Source organism: Theileria equi, assembly GCF_000342415.1.
Source record: "Theileria equi strain WA chromosome 4 map unlocalized gcontig_1105316255039, whole genome shotgun sequence".
NCBI lineage: Eukaryota > Apicomplexa > Aconoidasida > Piroplasmida > Theileriidae > Theileria > Theileria equi.
In genome coordinates this window covers 752,837-768,029 of record NW_004668229.1, presented here as the reverse complement: position 1 = coordinate 768,029, position 15,193 = coordinate 752,837, and the positions used below count along the sequence as shown (strand labels likewise).

Genomic DNA, 15,193 nt, shown 5'->3' with positions numbered 1-15,193 from the left:
ATAAAGTGCATTGCTACAGCGCCTAAAAAAACGAGGAATAAAAGTGAAGCATACAGCAGGCGTCCAGACATAGGGCGAGGAATAACTAGCGGGTACGTCAAAGATTAGATGTTAGATGGGTAAAGGAAGACTCTGACCTTGCGGCCCATGGCAGAAGGAGGAAGATTCTTCCTGAAGGAGGCACGGACTACACCAGCGTTACCGTGTGGTCTGCGGATCTTTCCCCAAATTACCTATGAATGTGCCATGTAGTGAATGGGAAGGTATATGAAGCATGGAAGGAGGATTCACTTACCCTGACGCGCTTTCCGTTCTTGAGGGTCTTGCCCTTGTATACATAGGCGACCTTCTTGCCCAAGTAAAAGGAGGTCTCCTCGCGAGTGCTGACACCCTCCAACTTGAGCAAGCTGGACTTTTGGTCCTGGTTAACCACAGACCTAAATGGGTGTGTATTATGCGAATGGAGCATAGCGGAATGAATGTGAGCTATGGAATAGCGAACGGGCGACCTCTTGGAGCCTAAGGAAGGGAGTAACACGAGCTGTAAAACAGCGAGTTACAATGCTAAATGGAGTCTGCCCAAACACAAGGCTTGAGATATTCTGACATCATGACTAACTCCTCCATCTACCAATGAATACGCAGGCTCCTCTACTGGCGTATATTCGCCGTAACTACCTAGTCTTCGACGTCGGTAGGTCACCTGTTTCAGTACTCCTTACAGTAGTACTTTCACAGTGAGAATCCTACTGATAGAAAGAGCTCCCAGAGGTCGCCATCCCTCATTCTTTGGGACCCATCTTTCGCCTTGCTCAAGACAACATTAAACAAACCTCTTGTATCCTAGAAAGACGGCTCTAGAGTATAGGCGCACGGGTTCCTTCTTGGCGGGCGATTTCTTTAAATCTCCAGACATTTTGCTTTAAAAATCTGTAGGATCGTGTGTATTTGCTCAAATTTTGGCATAAATTTGACCGAGACGTTGAGTGACCGCCGTATTGGCCCTACTGGCGCCTCATAGCCGCCATTCAGCGCCCAATCTTTCGATAGCCGTAAACAATGCATCATGTACCACAAACGCAACTTACCTGATAAATTACGACGTTGAAATGATAATAAAGACTGAGGGCCTGGACTTGCCCACCCCACTCGGTCCAGCGGCCGTGATTCTTGCTCACCGTCAGTTTGATGAATACCGAGAATGCTCTCCATTTGTCTAATATTCCACAATTTACCAGATTGGATATTTTCAGGGTACGACTAGTGCACCTCTCGAGGTCTCGTCTAAACATGATCCACAGCGATTCTTTTCTCTCCATTTTCCTTCCAACCCCCTTTTCCTTTAAATTTCACGCCACTCACTTTATTTATAATCGAATTTGCGCCGCAAAAATCGGCATAGCGGACCCTGCATGTGTGTCGTCGTCGTTTCATACGAGGACCATAGCGCTCATTTAGTTCCTCTTGACCCTCGCATGCTGTGCCTGGTGTGTTGAGGAGCCGAGGGGACCGGTCCCTCGACGGGGAGGGAGCCCTCTGTGTGACGTCACGTTGGAATGTGTGGCTAATTCCCGCACAGTCACTTTTATTCTCTGTCTGATTGTTCATCTTTCCGATAGTTTTTTGTTTCCTCTGACTTTCTTTTCAATCTTTTGCGCATTTGGTAGAAATGGCCCCCCTCAAGTTCGACAAATTGCTCTGCGGTCCCAGCTTGGACCTCTTCACCAAGGACTTTCCTCACGGCAACGTTTGGGAAGTTGAGCATGTAGCCAAGGGACCAAAGTTGGAACTAAACAACAGCGTTTTGCTCTCCAAGGCTGAGAAACTCTCCGGCGTTGCCACTGTCAAGCACAACGTCTTTAACTTTGACACTGAACTCAAGCTCAACTCTGCTGGCGTTCACTCTTTTGACGTTTTCGGACACGTAAGTTTATGCGAATACATGAGCGAAGCGAATGGATGAGCTGGTAGGAGTATCCTACGTCAGTAGGTACGACTGCTATCTCCCAAAGAATGAGGGATGGCGACCTCTGGGAGCTCTTTCTATCAGTAGGATTCTCACTGTGAAAGTACTACTGTAAGGAGTACTGAAACAGGTGACCTACCGACGTCGAAGACTAGGTAGTTACGGCGAATATACGCCAGTAGAGGAGCCTGCGTATTCATTGGTAGATGGAGGAGTTAGTCATGATGTCAGAATATCTCAAGCCTTGTGTTTGGGCAGACTCCATTTAGCATTGTAACTCGCTGTTTTACAGCTCGTGTTACTCCCTTCCTTAGACTCCAAGAGGTCGCCCGTTCGCTATTCCATAGCTCACATTATGCTCACTACTCTGTGGTTTGCATTCCTCATCCTTCGGGACCCTTTCGCTTCGCTCCATTCATAGTTCACATTCACTTGCATGCATTACATTCACATCATACAGTCCCCCTTCTGCCCCAAGCTCAAGGTCGGTTCAAGGTACACACACGATGGCGCCAAGAACAAGCACTCTTTGCTCGTCACATCTGAGCACGTTAGCGATCTTGTGAGCTCTCGCGCCGAGGTTTCTCCTCTTGCTCTCTCTTACAACGTATTCTCCCTCTTCCACTTTGGCCCAGCCAAGAACTGCACTGTTGGCGCAGAGGTTGTTGGAAAGAAGCTCGAGAAGATCAACTTTACTCTCGGTACCTCCTACAAGCGCGTTTTGGAGGGCAACACCTTCCTCTTTGCTCTCAGACTTGCTGGTTCCTGCGACCAGCTTGTTGAGAAGGTTCTTGGTAACGCTCACGTAACCAATGAGGGATTGAAGGCACCCACTTCACTTTCTGTTGCCTTTGATCATAGTGTCAAGGAGGGCACCACTGCCTTGAGCTTTGGTGGTTTGTGGCATTTGACCCCCCTTGACCATCCACTCGGCTCCTTCCTCAAGGCCAAGTGCGACAATAACGCCAGGGTATCTGTGGCTTATGGCCAAAAACTCAATGGCACCGTTGGTCTCGTTTTCGGTGTAGACTTTGACGCCAAGAAGCTTGCTTCTGAGCCAGATCTCAAGTACGGTCTCAAGCTTAATCTCACTAGCTAAGTTTGCGATTCACTAAGTTTTGGTTGATGTGTATGAATAAGAAGTCAAAAGGTTATGGATATGATCCTTGTTGATATTGTGACCGATGAATAGGAACTTGTTCTCTTGGACGTCTGCATGAATGGGTGTGATTTCAAACACCTTGCCGACTCCTTGCAGTTCAAAGGTTCCGTTTGTACCATCCTTGGCATCAATCATTTCACAATCTCTTTTAGCACTGAAAATACCCTTGCATCTGCACAATTATGTTTAAGCATAGCTGCATGCATGCCTGTAGATGTTGTCTTGGTCCCACAGGAGTGACGAGATGGCGTCGTTGATGTGGGTTAGCGAGTGTATCTGCTTTGATTTTACCAGTACACTTTCGAGTGCCGATTTTTGACTGTGCCCGTGTTCGTGTGTTGTAGGGGTAGCCCTGAGGAGTTTGGAGAGATCGAACATGTTGAGATTAGAGACTGAGTCCAGGTCCACAACTCCATTTACTGCACTAATGATTTTGCACTCGTTTAGGATTTGCAGATTTTCTTCTAGTTTTGCCTCCAGCGGATGAATGTCCGTCTTGTTGACGATGATTAGGTCCGCTACAGAGAGCTGTTTGATGAGCAGCTCATGTATTTCTCCACTGGATGGAGAGGCAAGAGTTTTCAGAACCGTAGCGTCTGTGATACAAATGACTCCGTCGAGGACGAGTGGAGATTCGAGCGCGTAGTCGAGCCAAAAGTTTCCCGCGAGTACGACTGGGTCTGCAGTCCCTGCAGCCTCGATTACAATCCACTCGATTCCGTACTGGAGCACTGACTCCACGGCAGTGACAAGCCCGTCCTTTGTGCTACAGCAAATGCATCCGTTTGGCAGCTCATAGAGCTCTGCTCCGCTCTGCAACAGCGCTGGTCTCTCGATTCCCATCTCGCTGGAAAACTCGTTTTGGATTACGCCAATCTTCTTTGGTGATATGCCACACAGCCTCTTTATAAACGTCGTCTGAACGGGTGTGTAACGGGTGCAGGAGGCGCAGTAGCGGCGCCGCTACTGGGGGAAACAAAGTGCATGCACGGACTGGAAAACCAACTTTACCGGTCCCTAGGAAGCCAGTGACGATTGTCACTGGTATCTTGGTCTCAGTCATGGCCTTGAACAGCTCTTGGACGAGCTCAACGTCGAATACTCCAGACCTTTAGACACTGTTGATTCCTGGCGACATCTTCATCGTTTGTGACGTACTTTTGCAGCTTTACCATCGCCTCCAGGTTGTTTTCGTTGAGTAGTCTGTAGAGTTTGTGGCTGGAGCGCTGAACTTACCGATTTTCGACCATAAGCCGCTGGTTCTCCTGGTTCAGGTGGTCTACGTGCTTCAGCAGCTGATTGATTGTGTTTTTCGATTCGGTATCCTTTTTGTAATAGTCGACAGCCAGGCACTGGTACTTTTGGAGCAAATTTTTGTAACTCTTGAGCAAAACGTTGGCCTTTGTGCTGCCTGAGGCTCCCGAGGCAATGGAAGCTGCAATGTGTTGCTCTACGTTCTTGGATTCTACCAACATCTTATTTAATTTGAGGGGACTTTGGGGAGACGTCACACAGAGACGACTGGATCAGCCCAGTTACAGACGTGTACACACTCGCCTATTGATAGATGCAACATGTATGCGAAATGGATGGTTAACATTAGTCAGAACCAGTTAGAACTGCACCCAGAGACCCCTGGATGCGTTACAGACAGGACCAGGAATGCCCCAATTAGGCCCACATTAGGGCTCCCTTGCTGCATGTAGTATAAAGCCACGGCTCCGTGTGATGCCACGTGGCATCTAGCAGCTTCTCCTTCGTCTTGAGATCCCTAAGCGGGACTATTAGCGGATCCTTTGATAGATCCTCCGGAACACTAACATGAAGACAACGAACGGTCCTGCGGGGAATATAATGGGCCGGACGCAAAACTTACCCGCTGTGAGATGCAACCAGCAAAAGAGGGAGCTTTTTGTGGAACTCGACCTTTACGATCTTGTCATTGTCAAAGCTGAATGTTGGTATGAGAGTGAATGATGGAAATGTATGGTGAAGTTGTTTGCTCTGTGGTTGTGCAAGTGGATTATTCCAGTATACCAACAAGAGAATATTCTAGATGGGAGTATCCTATTACACGGAAGTAATGAGGATTGTCGCTATGGTACCCCAAAACTTCTTTAATAGACCAATAACAGTTCCTACTGCAGCTAAGCCTCCTAGACCAGCAATTTGACCGTGGTGATCTCTAATGAAACCAAGTATCTTTTGACCAATGTCCGGTGGACTAGCAGGAAATTGTATATTCTTAAGCTCACCAAGCTTATCTAGTAGATTTTCCCCTGTAGTCTAGTAGTTTCTTCAGTTATAGGATAGTTTGACCATGTATCCACACCTTTAGCTGTTTTGCAAAAGTACTTAAATGTGGTACCACCCTTTAGTCGCAGTTCAACCAGGAGAATATTGTCAAGTGAAAGATCACTTCCAAAGTAATAGGCTGAAACACTGTCAAGAGTGTCTCGAGAGGATACACCAGTAAGCGGAGCATTATTATGCTTAACACTCTCAACTGTAAATGGTCCACCACAAAGAGAATGCTGGCATCTGTAATAACCATTACCTATGTGACTGTTTCGCACGGTAATCTTTACAACTCCATCAGTGTATGTTACACCAGACGGTTTATATAAATCTGGAGTAATTTGAGGAGTTTGTCCGTTAGGAAGATCATTTTGGCCAGTAGAGACTTCAATCCAGGATTTTACATCACCGGCGTTTTTTCTGAAGAATTTTTGCACCCATCTATCTTGTAACTGAGCGCCAATTAGGATGGGTGTTCCAGACCTGTTCCAGTATACTTTGACAGTTTGTATACCATTTAGAGATGGAAGTCCAGCTTGCCAAACGTCGGTATTCTTGAAACTAGTGATGGAGAATGATCTAGAATAAGTAGAAGGTGTATAGGAAGTGGAAATGATATATGATACATCAATTTTTGTTGGAGTAGTACAGCTGGGACAATAGTAATAAGTGTTTCGGCTACTACCGGGCTTCTGTGAAATGTCTACAATATGGGCCTGGTTCCTTTCACAGTTCTGCTTGTTAAGTTTCTCCCTGAGATCACTAGGTGTACTAGAATCCTTAGTCCAACTATCTCCACCTTCAGTGACGTAATACGCATTTCCGCTACCAAGTTGAATTAGTAGGGGATTTTGAAACTGATAATCAAGAGCCCAGTAAAAGACAGAGACACTTGAATATTTATCTATACCCTCAAATTTAGAAAGAGGTTTTGCATTGTGTATAATGCTTTGGATATTTCCTGATTCTGGAGTGTGTGTTAACTTTATATAAGTTCCTTCTAAATCAGGATACCAGTCATCCGTTAGAAGAACTATTCCACCATTACTATTGTAGAAATATCCTCCATTCTCATCTTGTTTGACTTGACCTCCAGCACTTCCAGGATAGTAACTAATGTCTATAGTAACAGTTTTTTCCTGGGTCATACTACATCTTAGCTCACTAGTATATTACACTAGTTTCTCTCACATTATCTCTAACTCCATAATATCCTCCCCTCATTATTCCATAGTAGTACTCCATTAATGTCTCAACTGGTGTGAGCAAAGAGATGGTGAGGATGGAAGGAATGAGCTCCAAGAGTCTATGCATACTCAATATGGTACATTCTTATTATTCCCATCTATCCATAGTAGTACTCCATTAGACCAACTACTCAGTACCCATTCATATCAACAAGGTAACAATCTCAAAATAAATCTTGAAAGATTTGTAAGGAGTAGACAGACTAGTCCAGGGAATGAAAAGGAGACCTACAGTTTATATATGTTCTGTGAGGACCATATTTGGTGCTGGTTGTGCTTTTAGTCTTTCCTAGAACATACAAGGTCCATAGACAATCATCATATTTGCCGAACCCAGGGATCTCCTTTAAACTTATTATAGAGTTTCCATCCCGCGAGACCAGCTGCACCGGATCCTGCAGTTCCAGCAAAGAAGTATCCAGCTAGTGCGGAACTGCCAGTAAGAAGACTACTGCCAATAACAGGAGAAGTAGTTCCATCATCAGGATGGCCTCCTTGAAGTTGTTGAGTTCTGGTATATGTAAAAGCACTTCCAGAAGTAGGTTCAGAAGATTCTCCACCAACAGGATCGGGTCCAGTAGTTTCTCCAGGAGCTCCATAAAGACCTTCTTTAGCTTGAGATCCAGAATAATCATAAGAAAAGAGATTTAATACCGCATATAAGAGCCCATCTGAGAGGATTGAACCTATATCACTAAGGGTATCTCTAACTTGAACTTTAACCTCGTCAATCTTGGCATAATCTCTACTACTGGCTTTATCACTAGAATTAAGAGCAGGAGGTCCATCTTCAGCATCTTCATCCTCATCTCCCTCATCAAGGAGTTCACCCTCCTCAGAATCTTCTTCTTCCCCCTCTTCTTGGTCTACAGTTTGTCCTAGTTCTTGCTGAGGATCTACTTCAGCTTGTCTTTGTGAGTCTGGCTGTTTATTGACATCTTGAGTACAGGCCAATAGGTTTACACCACGCTTCTTAAGTACTTCTCTAAGGGTGGTCCATTGTTGACAAGTGAGATTCTTAAAAGTATTCGGTTTTATACCCTTAAGTTGTTTATTACTTTTTAGCCATGATTGCTCATCACCATGTCTATTGCTCCTATACCATCCCTTGATATTGTTTTGTTTACCGTCATCTATATATATTAATGCTGGTTTTTCCTTCGAAGAGTAAAATGCGTAGACACTTATGGGAAAATTTAGCCTAGAAGTAGTTATCCTCTTTCTTGGAGTATTAGTGCTACGATAATTGTAGTACTTGATAGCAGCTAGTTTAAAACCAGGACTATTAATGAAGTGTTTGTAGTATGAAGCAGAGCTTGAGTTATGACCCTTTTGTGCACAGAAAACTTTATCCTCAGTAACGGAGATTTTACCACCTTCATTCTTTTCATGGTAACCGCAACAATATGTATTATTTCTACTACTGGCATGTTTCTTAGATGATTTTTTGGTAAGATCCATGGTAACTGCTTCATTAAGTTGGCAATTAAGGTCGTCTAGTTCCTGCTCAAGGGGCTCACCGGAAAGTGGTTGAGAATTATTATTAAATGGACTCCATTCAATAGTACTCTCATCTCCCTTGTTAGAGCTATAAACAAACGTCCCACCTTCCTTCTCTACCTCTACCAAAAGAGGTTTATTCATACCACCGTCTTCGAACCAGTACCACACTGCTAGATGTTTAATGTTTTCACCATAGTATATTCCTAGTTTTGCTGTATGGTCCTTAGTATCAGAAGACCCATATTGAATCTTATTAACAGTAAAAGGAATTCCAGGTCTTCCATTAGCTGAAGTATGTGTGAGTTTTATGAAGCCAAGAGGATCCTCAGACTTGTCTAGCCTAACCTGTTGGCCATTATGACCATACGTCTTGGTAGCATATCCATAATCAGTATTCTTCTGTATGTCAATGATTACACCATATTGGGCAGCCATCCTGGGTTCTCTAGGACGTTGTTAGTTCCCAGATTCTCACTCATCCTCGATTAACCATTGTTATTTTTGACACTATCCTTTCCATACATTCATTTTCCCTCACAACTAGCTCACCATCAGAGAGAGTATCCACGGAACAGTTATAACGACGACCACACTTGATTCATACAAATCCACTTACCTAAATGTCTTGTACGCAAACGTGCCAATTTCTGTGTCAAATAGCGATACCTTTGCATCTTCATCCGATGCTACAAGGAACGAACTGTTAAAGTTCATATCCATTGAAATCGGTAACTCTATTCCACTAAACTTTTTACCATCACCCAACTTGCTTCCATCCTTTGTACTTGTTTTTTGTGCGCTCTTGAGGTCATACATGCGTATACTCTTTGTAAAGGCGATTAAAATCTTTGGTTCCGTTGGATGGAAAATGGCTAGTCTAATCTTGTTGCTTGCAATCTTATTTCCAACACGCATGGATTCCTTCTTGGGTATGCAATGGATAATGCACTGATTTATGCCTTCTACACACTCTGGACACGTTGCTACGATATAGTTTCCTCCTTGATGAACTGAAATGTGTTCTACAGTTCCGCTGTGAGATATACAAAGTCCGGTAAACCCATCCTTTTCACAAGCTTCCCAGTGGTTTGCGCCATCTTTGAATGTTAATAGTTCAAGTGCCTGCTCGTATAGCGATTTTGGAGTGTCTCCTAAATTCTGTCTTTTTGGGTCCAGTGTCTCATCTCGTTTCATATTCGCCAATTCAATGGCTAAGCAGGTAACCTTTGATCCATTGGCAACAATCAAAACTGGCAACTTTGGATGCCATAGAATGGTCTGTATATCCTTGAATGCTTTGATACAGTGGAACGGTCTTCCGGACAAAATATCGCAAATGTAAATTTTGGAATTCACAACAGCGGAAATCCAACGACCAGTGCAATCAACAGCGAGCTTATATGCTGAATCTCCTAGTCTATATTCTACACTTTGTTTTGTAGGGAACGGGCGCAACTCGTTTACATTGGGAAGTTTGGGGTATAGCGATTCAGGGTCAACGTTCATCTTGAGTTTTATAGCGCGTGGACAAAGATACAATTGCAGACAACGCCTGAAGCGCTCCACAATGAGGTTTTCATAGACTCCAACCCTTCTCAGGCAATCATGTTTTTGGGGTATATAGTCCACCTTGCGGTCCTCTGGAGCCGTTTCTAGCCATTCCTTCTTTTCCTCTTCAGTTAGCAGGTACTCCTCAGGAGGATTATAGGACTCGCTGTGTGTAGGAAGAGCAATCTTTGGCGGCTCAATATCATGATTTTCATCTCTCTTGGCGGTTTGCGGATTGACATTGTAAATTGCGTCTCCCCAAATATCTTCAATGGGCTCATCCTCTTCCTCTGCTTCATCCTTCTTGATGACAATCTTGCCACTCCTAATGAGTTTAACCAGCCTGGCAACCTTTTTAGCCTCCCACTTTGACGGAAGGAAGCGGGACTTTGGAGCTGCCTGGTACGATACCGGATGTATGCTGTAATGCGAGTGTATAATGAGAAGGAGACAAACCTGTCCTCATTGTCAAACTCGACGTAAAGATCCTCCTGGTTGTAGGACTCCGAGGGGTACATTCCCTTGCGGATTCGACGTATAATCTGCAACATTCTATGGACAAGCGGAGAGGGGGACAAACCTGTAGGTCCTCGTCAGTTAGTCTTATCATCTTGTTGTTGCGGGGATCGACGACAGTCCTCCAGGCGTCTGGATTCTCAGAGTTGAAGATCATCTTGCCGATTTCTGTGGAATCGAGCTCCCTGATCAGCTTCTTTCCCTCCACAGTGTATCCTGTTGGTTTATTTGGGCTGGAAATGGAAAAACTTACCGATATGGTCCTCCTGCTCGTACCATTTCAGAGGTACGTTTCCGCTGCGATTCAAATCTCCTTCTCCCTCATCAGAGTCGAAAAAAGCGTCAGAATCCGACTCTGGTGCGCTTATAGGCGCGGAATTTTCCGCTCTCTGGCCTTTCCTGGAGCTGCTCCTAGAGCTCGACCTCGTGCTCGCCTCTGACGCCGAGGCGTCGTCCAGCCCCTGAGGGTCGCTCCTGGATTTGCTTCGTCTCGTTTTCTTTTGCTGCATTTCTGGTTATAAATAATGGGAGGTGGTGGAGTTCTCGGGGCGGCCACACCAGCGGAGGCCCGTCTGGCGGCCTCTAGTTACAGTTTTCGAGCACATACCGACAAAATACTGCGGAAACACCGTCGCTGGTATTCGGTCGAGGTATAGCGGGAAATAAACTCTACACAGTCGCTGGAGCGCTAAGGGCTGTAGACACTGGCCGTTTGGGTACATTTGCGATAAACTCTCGAAACCATCCACTGGACAACCTGCGTCTACTTTGGCCAAGGACCACAAATCGCATCGCACAGGTGTGCACCTACCCCTCTGGGCCGAGTGGAGTTCCATAGCCGCCAGGAAAGTTTCTACACTATGGATTTCTCATGTAAACAAGATTTGAGCCTTTGGACAGAGTCTTAGGCCACCTGTTTGATATCATTCAATCTAATGCAGTCTAAACCCCTCAAATCGAAAATGTCTCAGAGGGTATTGTATCGCGCCATCCTCCATGGACCCATGACATGGAAAACATCACATTCCGGAGGCCAGGTGTGCGACGAAGCGCCGTATTTGGTGGCATTTGAACCGATGGGCTCGGTCGTTGTACTTGCTCAGGGTACAATGGTACTTCCACAGTTGTTTATTTACGGAACAAAGGGAGAAGAACGTCAGGTCTTGTCGGTTTTCGTATTCGCTAAAGCTACGGTCGCAAAAGAGTTTGTATCTGCCCTCTACAAAGCTATAGACAGGAGGTTCAAGTTGCTGGATATCCTCCAGTCACCGCCTCTCTTGGAACTCGTTAAAAAGTCACTCTCCTCCTTTCACCTGCCGCTGGAAATTGTCTTGAGAAAAATCGACTACTCGTTAGCGCGCAGATCACACTCGCTGAGGAAGGATACAGCGTCCACAAAGTTTGGTGGTCCGCTGAGTGAACATAATACAACCGGGATAATCGACTCTTATAATTTACGAGTGGGTCTTGGTGAAGGAATTCCTAGTATTAAGGATTTGACTGAGCTTAATCAACACGTTCTCAAGTGTTTGGACCGCAAAGGTGCCAATGTTAACAGGCTCTCCTTGAGCTTTTACAAGTTGGGAACACTAGGCAGTGGTGACACTTCCGCTATAAATATGCCTCATCGACTGGGTTGTATGACTCCCGGACCGCTCATGCAAACACCCTCGGTCTATCAAGTACCCAATGGAACAAAGAGTCTATTTGGTGATGTTCCCAGAAACGTTGCAAGATCCATAACTTCGGGCATGAGCAAGCCTGGCGAATGCAGGCTCAAGGTTACAAAATCTGCAATGGGTACCAGAGACTGTGGTAAGAGTGTAGATCGGGTAATTGATCATTCCATTGATTTGGACAGGCTTCGTAACATGTCTACGGATGACGCTGGGCAAAGCTTTGTTGCCCTGGATTCTATACGGGCCACTATTCAGTCCACAGATCGGCCCCTTGACCTTTCCAAGACCAGTGAAGGTGGTCAAGAAGATGATGTTGTATCGGGGGTTAATGATGCTACAAACGTTCCATCTGTCGATAATGTCAAAAGTACGGGAAACGAGGACTATAAAACGCTTGTTGAGGATTTAAAGAGGGTATCCGAGGAAAACTTGCGCATGAAACAGGCAAATCAAAAGTATAAAACTAGAAATTCCAAGCTAAATGAGCAAATTGAACTTCTCAAGCGTGAACATGAGCGTCAGCTTGTAACGCTGAAAAACGAACATGAACATGTGATTAAAAATTTAAAGAGTGAGCACGAGTATGAATTGGAAAGTGTAAGGAATGATTGTGAAGATGAAATGGATGACATGAGGAGGGATTGCTTGCGTGAACTCGACTACATGGCTGGTCAGCATGAGAATCATATATCTACCACTAAACATGAGCTGAATGAGACTAGAATGTTGCTAAAGGAGGCTCACTTGACCATTCAGTCAATGGAGGAGGAAATTGCCAAGAGCGCTGCACAGGAGCAAAACTTGGCAACCTCCCTCAATGAACATGCAAGGTTAATGAAGAGGCTAAAACATGTGGAAGAAAAGTATTCACAGGTTTCTTCTCTATTGAAAAAGGGAGAAGAGGATTCGGAAAAGTATGTAGAATTGCAGGAACAAGCTGCCAAAATGCAGGCCAAAATTGAGAGACTTGATGAGGAAAATAGAGACTTGTGCGCCAAACTGGATCAAGCTCAGAGAGACTTGGAGGAAATGGAGGACAAGGAGGAAAAGCTACGGACAAAATTAAGCAAGTCTAGAGAAAAGATTGAGAATTTGACAAGTGGAAACACAAGGACTGCAGAGGTTGAACAGGAAAATCGATCCCTCCACACCAAAATTGATTCTCTTGTGGATAAACTTGAGGCAATGCAAGAGCAAAAATCTAGCCTAGTTGCAGAGCTTGAAGCAGAGGAACGTGCAAAGTTGGAACTTGAGTGTAGGGTGGAAAATATGAAGATTTGCATAGAAAAGCTTACGAGGAGCATTGAAGAACATGAAAGATCTGGATCTAGACTAGGCTCCAAGCTTGAACTCTTGGAGAGTAATAATGGAGCCTTGCTGAAAAAATTGGAGGATGCAAAACTCGAGCTCTCAAACGCCAATGCAACAAAACGTCAGCTTCAAAAGAGCTTCGAGGCTCTAGAAAAGACGAATGAAAGTCTGGAAAAGAATGTGAAATCTCTAGAGCGTTCAAACTCATCCCTTGAAAAAAGGAATGGGGATCTCAACAAGGCCCTCTTGGATATGGAAAGAGCGTGTGAGTCTCTCAGGTCCTCCAATGGTTTTTCAGAGCTAGAGGAGCTAAAGAATGGCTATGGCCTTTTAAAGGAGGAGAATGTCAAGCTGCAGAGTGCACATGCAGAGCTCCAGAGAAAACTTGCAGGGTTGGAAAAGACAAATTCTGGGCTCGAGAGGAGAAATGCGGAACTGACGACAAAACTAGACGATTCCAAGGGCACTATAAAGGAGCTCAAGGGGAAAATTGCAAAATTAGATGCCAAAAATGCAGAACTCAAGAGAGATGTAGAGTCTCTGGGGAAATGCGATGTGCAGCTCAAGAAAAGGATCCAATCCCTGGAAACCTCCAATGCTGAAACTAAAAAGAAGCTGGAACTGGAAGTGATAAAGACGGGTGATCTAAAGGAAAAGCTAGAGGTTGCAGAGTCCCACAAGATTAAATGGAAGAAGGAAACTGAACGGGTAAAGATGGAAATTGTTCAAGTGGAAAATGAATTGGCCAGGGTTGAAAAGGAGTCGAAGCGTAGCAAGACTGAGTTTGTTCAGATTGATAGAGAACGAACAAAGCTAGAAAAGGAACTCGGAAAAGTCACTGGAGATCTCAAGGAAGTCAAGAGGAGGAACATGACACTCTGCGCACGTCTATTCCAATCCATGGTGAGACAAAAGAAGCAGGAGAGGGAAACTGTACTTTTGCGGGCAAGATGCACCTTTGCAAGTCAAAGGGCTGCATCTGGCAAAAACCTTTCTAGGCTCCTCATCTCCAACATTTTGAAAACCAAGGCAAGGCTCGCCAAGAGGACATGTCAATTTGCAAAAATTGTAGATGCCCTCTCTATTGAACGTCCAGCTACTTTATCCGCCATTATGGACGGGATTGAAAAGTTGCAAATTGCAAGTGAACCATGCAAGAGGTGTGAGGTCCAGGACAAGGAGGCTCAAAATCGTGAAAGAAGAAACGAAAAGGAAATTGAACGCCTCAAGAAATCCTTTATGCGGGCTTGCAATGAGAGGGACGAAAAAATAAAGGACTTAGAGGTAAAATTAAAAAATTACAACAAGACCAGCAAAAATGAACGCATGTTAATGAATGAAAATGAAAAACTCAAGAACCAGCTTAGAATTGAACGTGACAATTTATACTCCCTTGAGGATGATGTAAAGGTTCAAATTGAGACGGAAATGATAAGATCATCAAATGAAAAAAACGCACTCTATGCCAAGCAGTATGAACTCATTATGCAGAATACTAGTCTGCAAAAGGAAAATGAGCGACTTAAACACACATTGTCACTCATGTCTACACACGGTGATGAAACATACCTGTCTACCCGAAGTGGCGCTGATGTCCTTGATGAAAAGTTTGGGAGGATGCACAGTATTTTTAATGTGGATGGAGGGGCTAGTATTGACAAGTATAGCACTATAGACAAACCAAATGTAGCCAAATATGGCCATGTAGTAGTAGATGGGTACGGCCGTATTGAAGGATATGGCAGTACCGATAAACAACCACGTCGTCGCGATGCTGAAAGAGTAAGCGATAAATATGATGACGACGATGGGTATTTTGCAGTACAGGGACCCTTGTATAGAGGAGAAGAAGAAAAAGGATATGTTAATCGCACTCCGTACATTACGGTTCCTCCGTATTATTAATGTTTTTAATGTTTATCGGTGTGAGCGTCGGAAGGGAAAATTTCCGCAAACGTGACAA

The 15,193-nt window shown here is 44.6% G+C and overlaps 7 protein-coding genes across 7 annotated transcripts; 2 read left to right on the top strand and 5 right to left on the bottom strand.

Moving 5' to 3' along the window:
• Positions 1-104: 104 nt before the first annotated feature.
• BEWA_054840 (60S ribosomal protein L35a, putative) lies at positions 105-916 on the bottom strand (the record flags this gene model as incomplete). The annotated part of the gene is made up of 3 exons (XM_004832822.1): positions 105-233; positions 296-437; positions 834-916. The coding sequence occupies 3 exons, from the start codon at positions 914-916 to the stop codon at positions 105-107; spliced, it is 354 nt and encodes a 117-aa protein (XP_004832879.1).
• A 657-nt stretch (positions 917-1,573) lies between these two features.
• On the top strand, positions 1,574-3,090 carry BEWA_054830 (conserved hypothetical protein). Its single transcript, XM_004832821.1, has 2 exons — positions 1,574-1,924; positions 2,427-3,090. Exons 1-2 carry the CDS (start codon positions 1,670-1,672, stop codon positions 3,063-3,065), a joined length of 894 nt encoding a protein of 297 aa, XP_004832878.1. The 5' UTR covers positions 1,574-1,669; the 3' UTR covers positions 3,066-3,090.
• BEWA_054820 (CobW/P47K family member protein) lies at positions 3,078-4,603 on the bottom strand (the record flags this gene model as incomplete). The annotated part of the gene is made up of 5 exons (XM_004832820.1): positions 3,078-3,300; positions 3,337-4,046; positions 4,135-4,237; positions 4,287-4,331; positions 4,365-4,603. The coding sequence occupies 5 exons, from the start codon at positions 4,601-4,603 to the stop codon at positions 3,078-3,080; spliced, it is 1,320 nt and encodes a 439-aa protein (XP_004832877.1).
• A 196-nt stretch (positions 4,604-4,799) lies between these two features.
• BEWA_054810 (hypothetical protein) lies at positions 4,800-6,574 on the bottom strand (the record flags this gene model as incomplete). The annotated part of the gene is made up of 4 exons (XM_004832819.1): positions 4,800-4,968; positions 5,005-5,079; positions 5,203-5,407; positions 5,461-6,574. 4 exons carry the CDS (start codon positions 6,572-6,574, stop codon positions 4,800-4,802), a joined length of 1,563 nt encoding a protein of 520 aa, XP_004832876.1.
• Positions 6,575-6,991: 417 nt separating this feature from the next.
• On the bottom strand, positions 6,992-8,611 carry BEWA_054800 (hypothetical protein; the record flags this gene model as incomplete). The annotated part of the gene is made up of 1 exon (XM_004832818.1): positions 6,992-8,611. One exon carries the CDS (start codon positions 8,609-8,611, stop codon positions 6,992-6,994), a length of 1,620 nt encoding a protein of 539 aa, XP_004832875.1.
• Positions 8,612-8,788: 177 nt separating this feature from the next.
• Positions 8,789-10,749, bottom strand: BEWA_054790 (conserved hypothetical protein; the record flags this gene model as incomplete). The annotated part of the gene is made up of 4 exons (XM_004832817.1): positions 8,789-10,145; positions 10,181-10,266; positions 10,305-10,456; positions 10,494-10,749. 4 exons carry the CDS (start codon positions 10,747-10,749, stop codon positions 8,789-8,791), a joined length of 1,851 nt encoding a protein of 616 aa, XP_004832874.1.
• Positions 10,750-11,175: 426 nt separating this feature from the next.
• On the top strand, positions 11,176-15,135 carry BEWA_054780 (conserved hypothetical protein; the record flags this gene model as incomplete). The annotated part of the gene is made up of 1 exon (XM_004832816.1): positions 11,176-15,135. The coding sequence occupies one exon, from the start codon at positions 11,176-11,178 to the stop codon at positions 15,133-15,135; it is 3,960 nt and encodes a 1,319-aa protein (XP_004832873.1).
• Between the last annotated feature and the right edge of the window lie 58 nt (positions 15,136-15,193).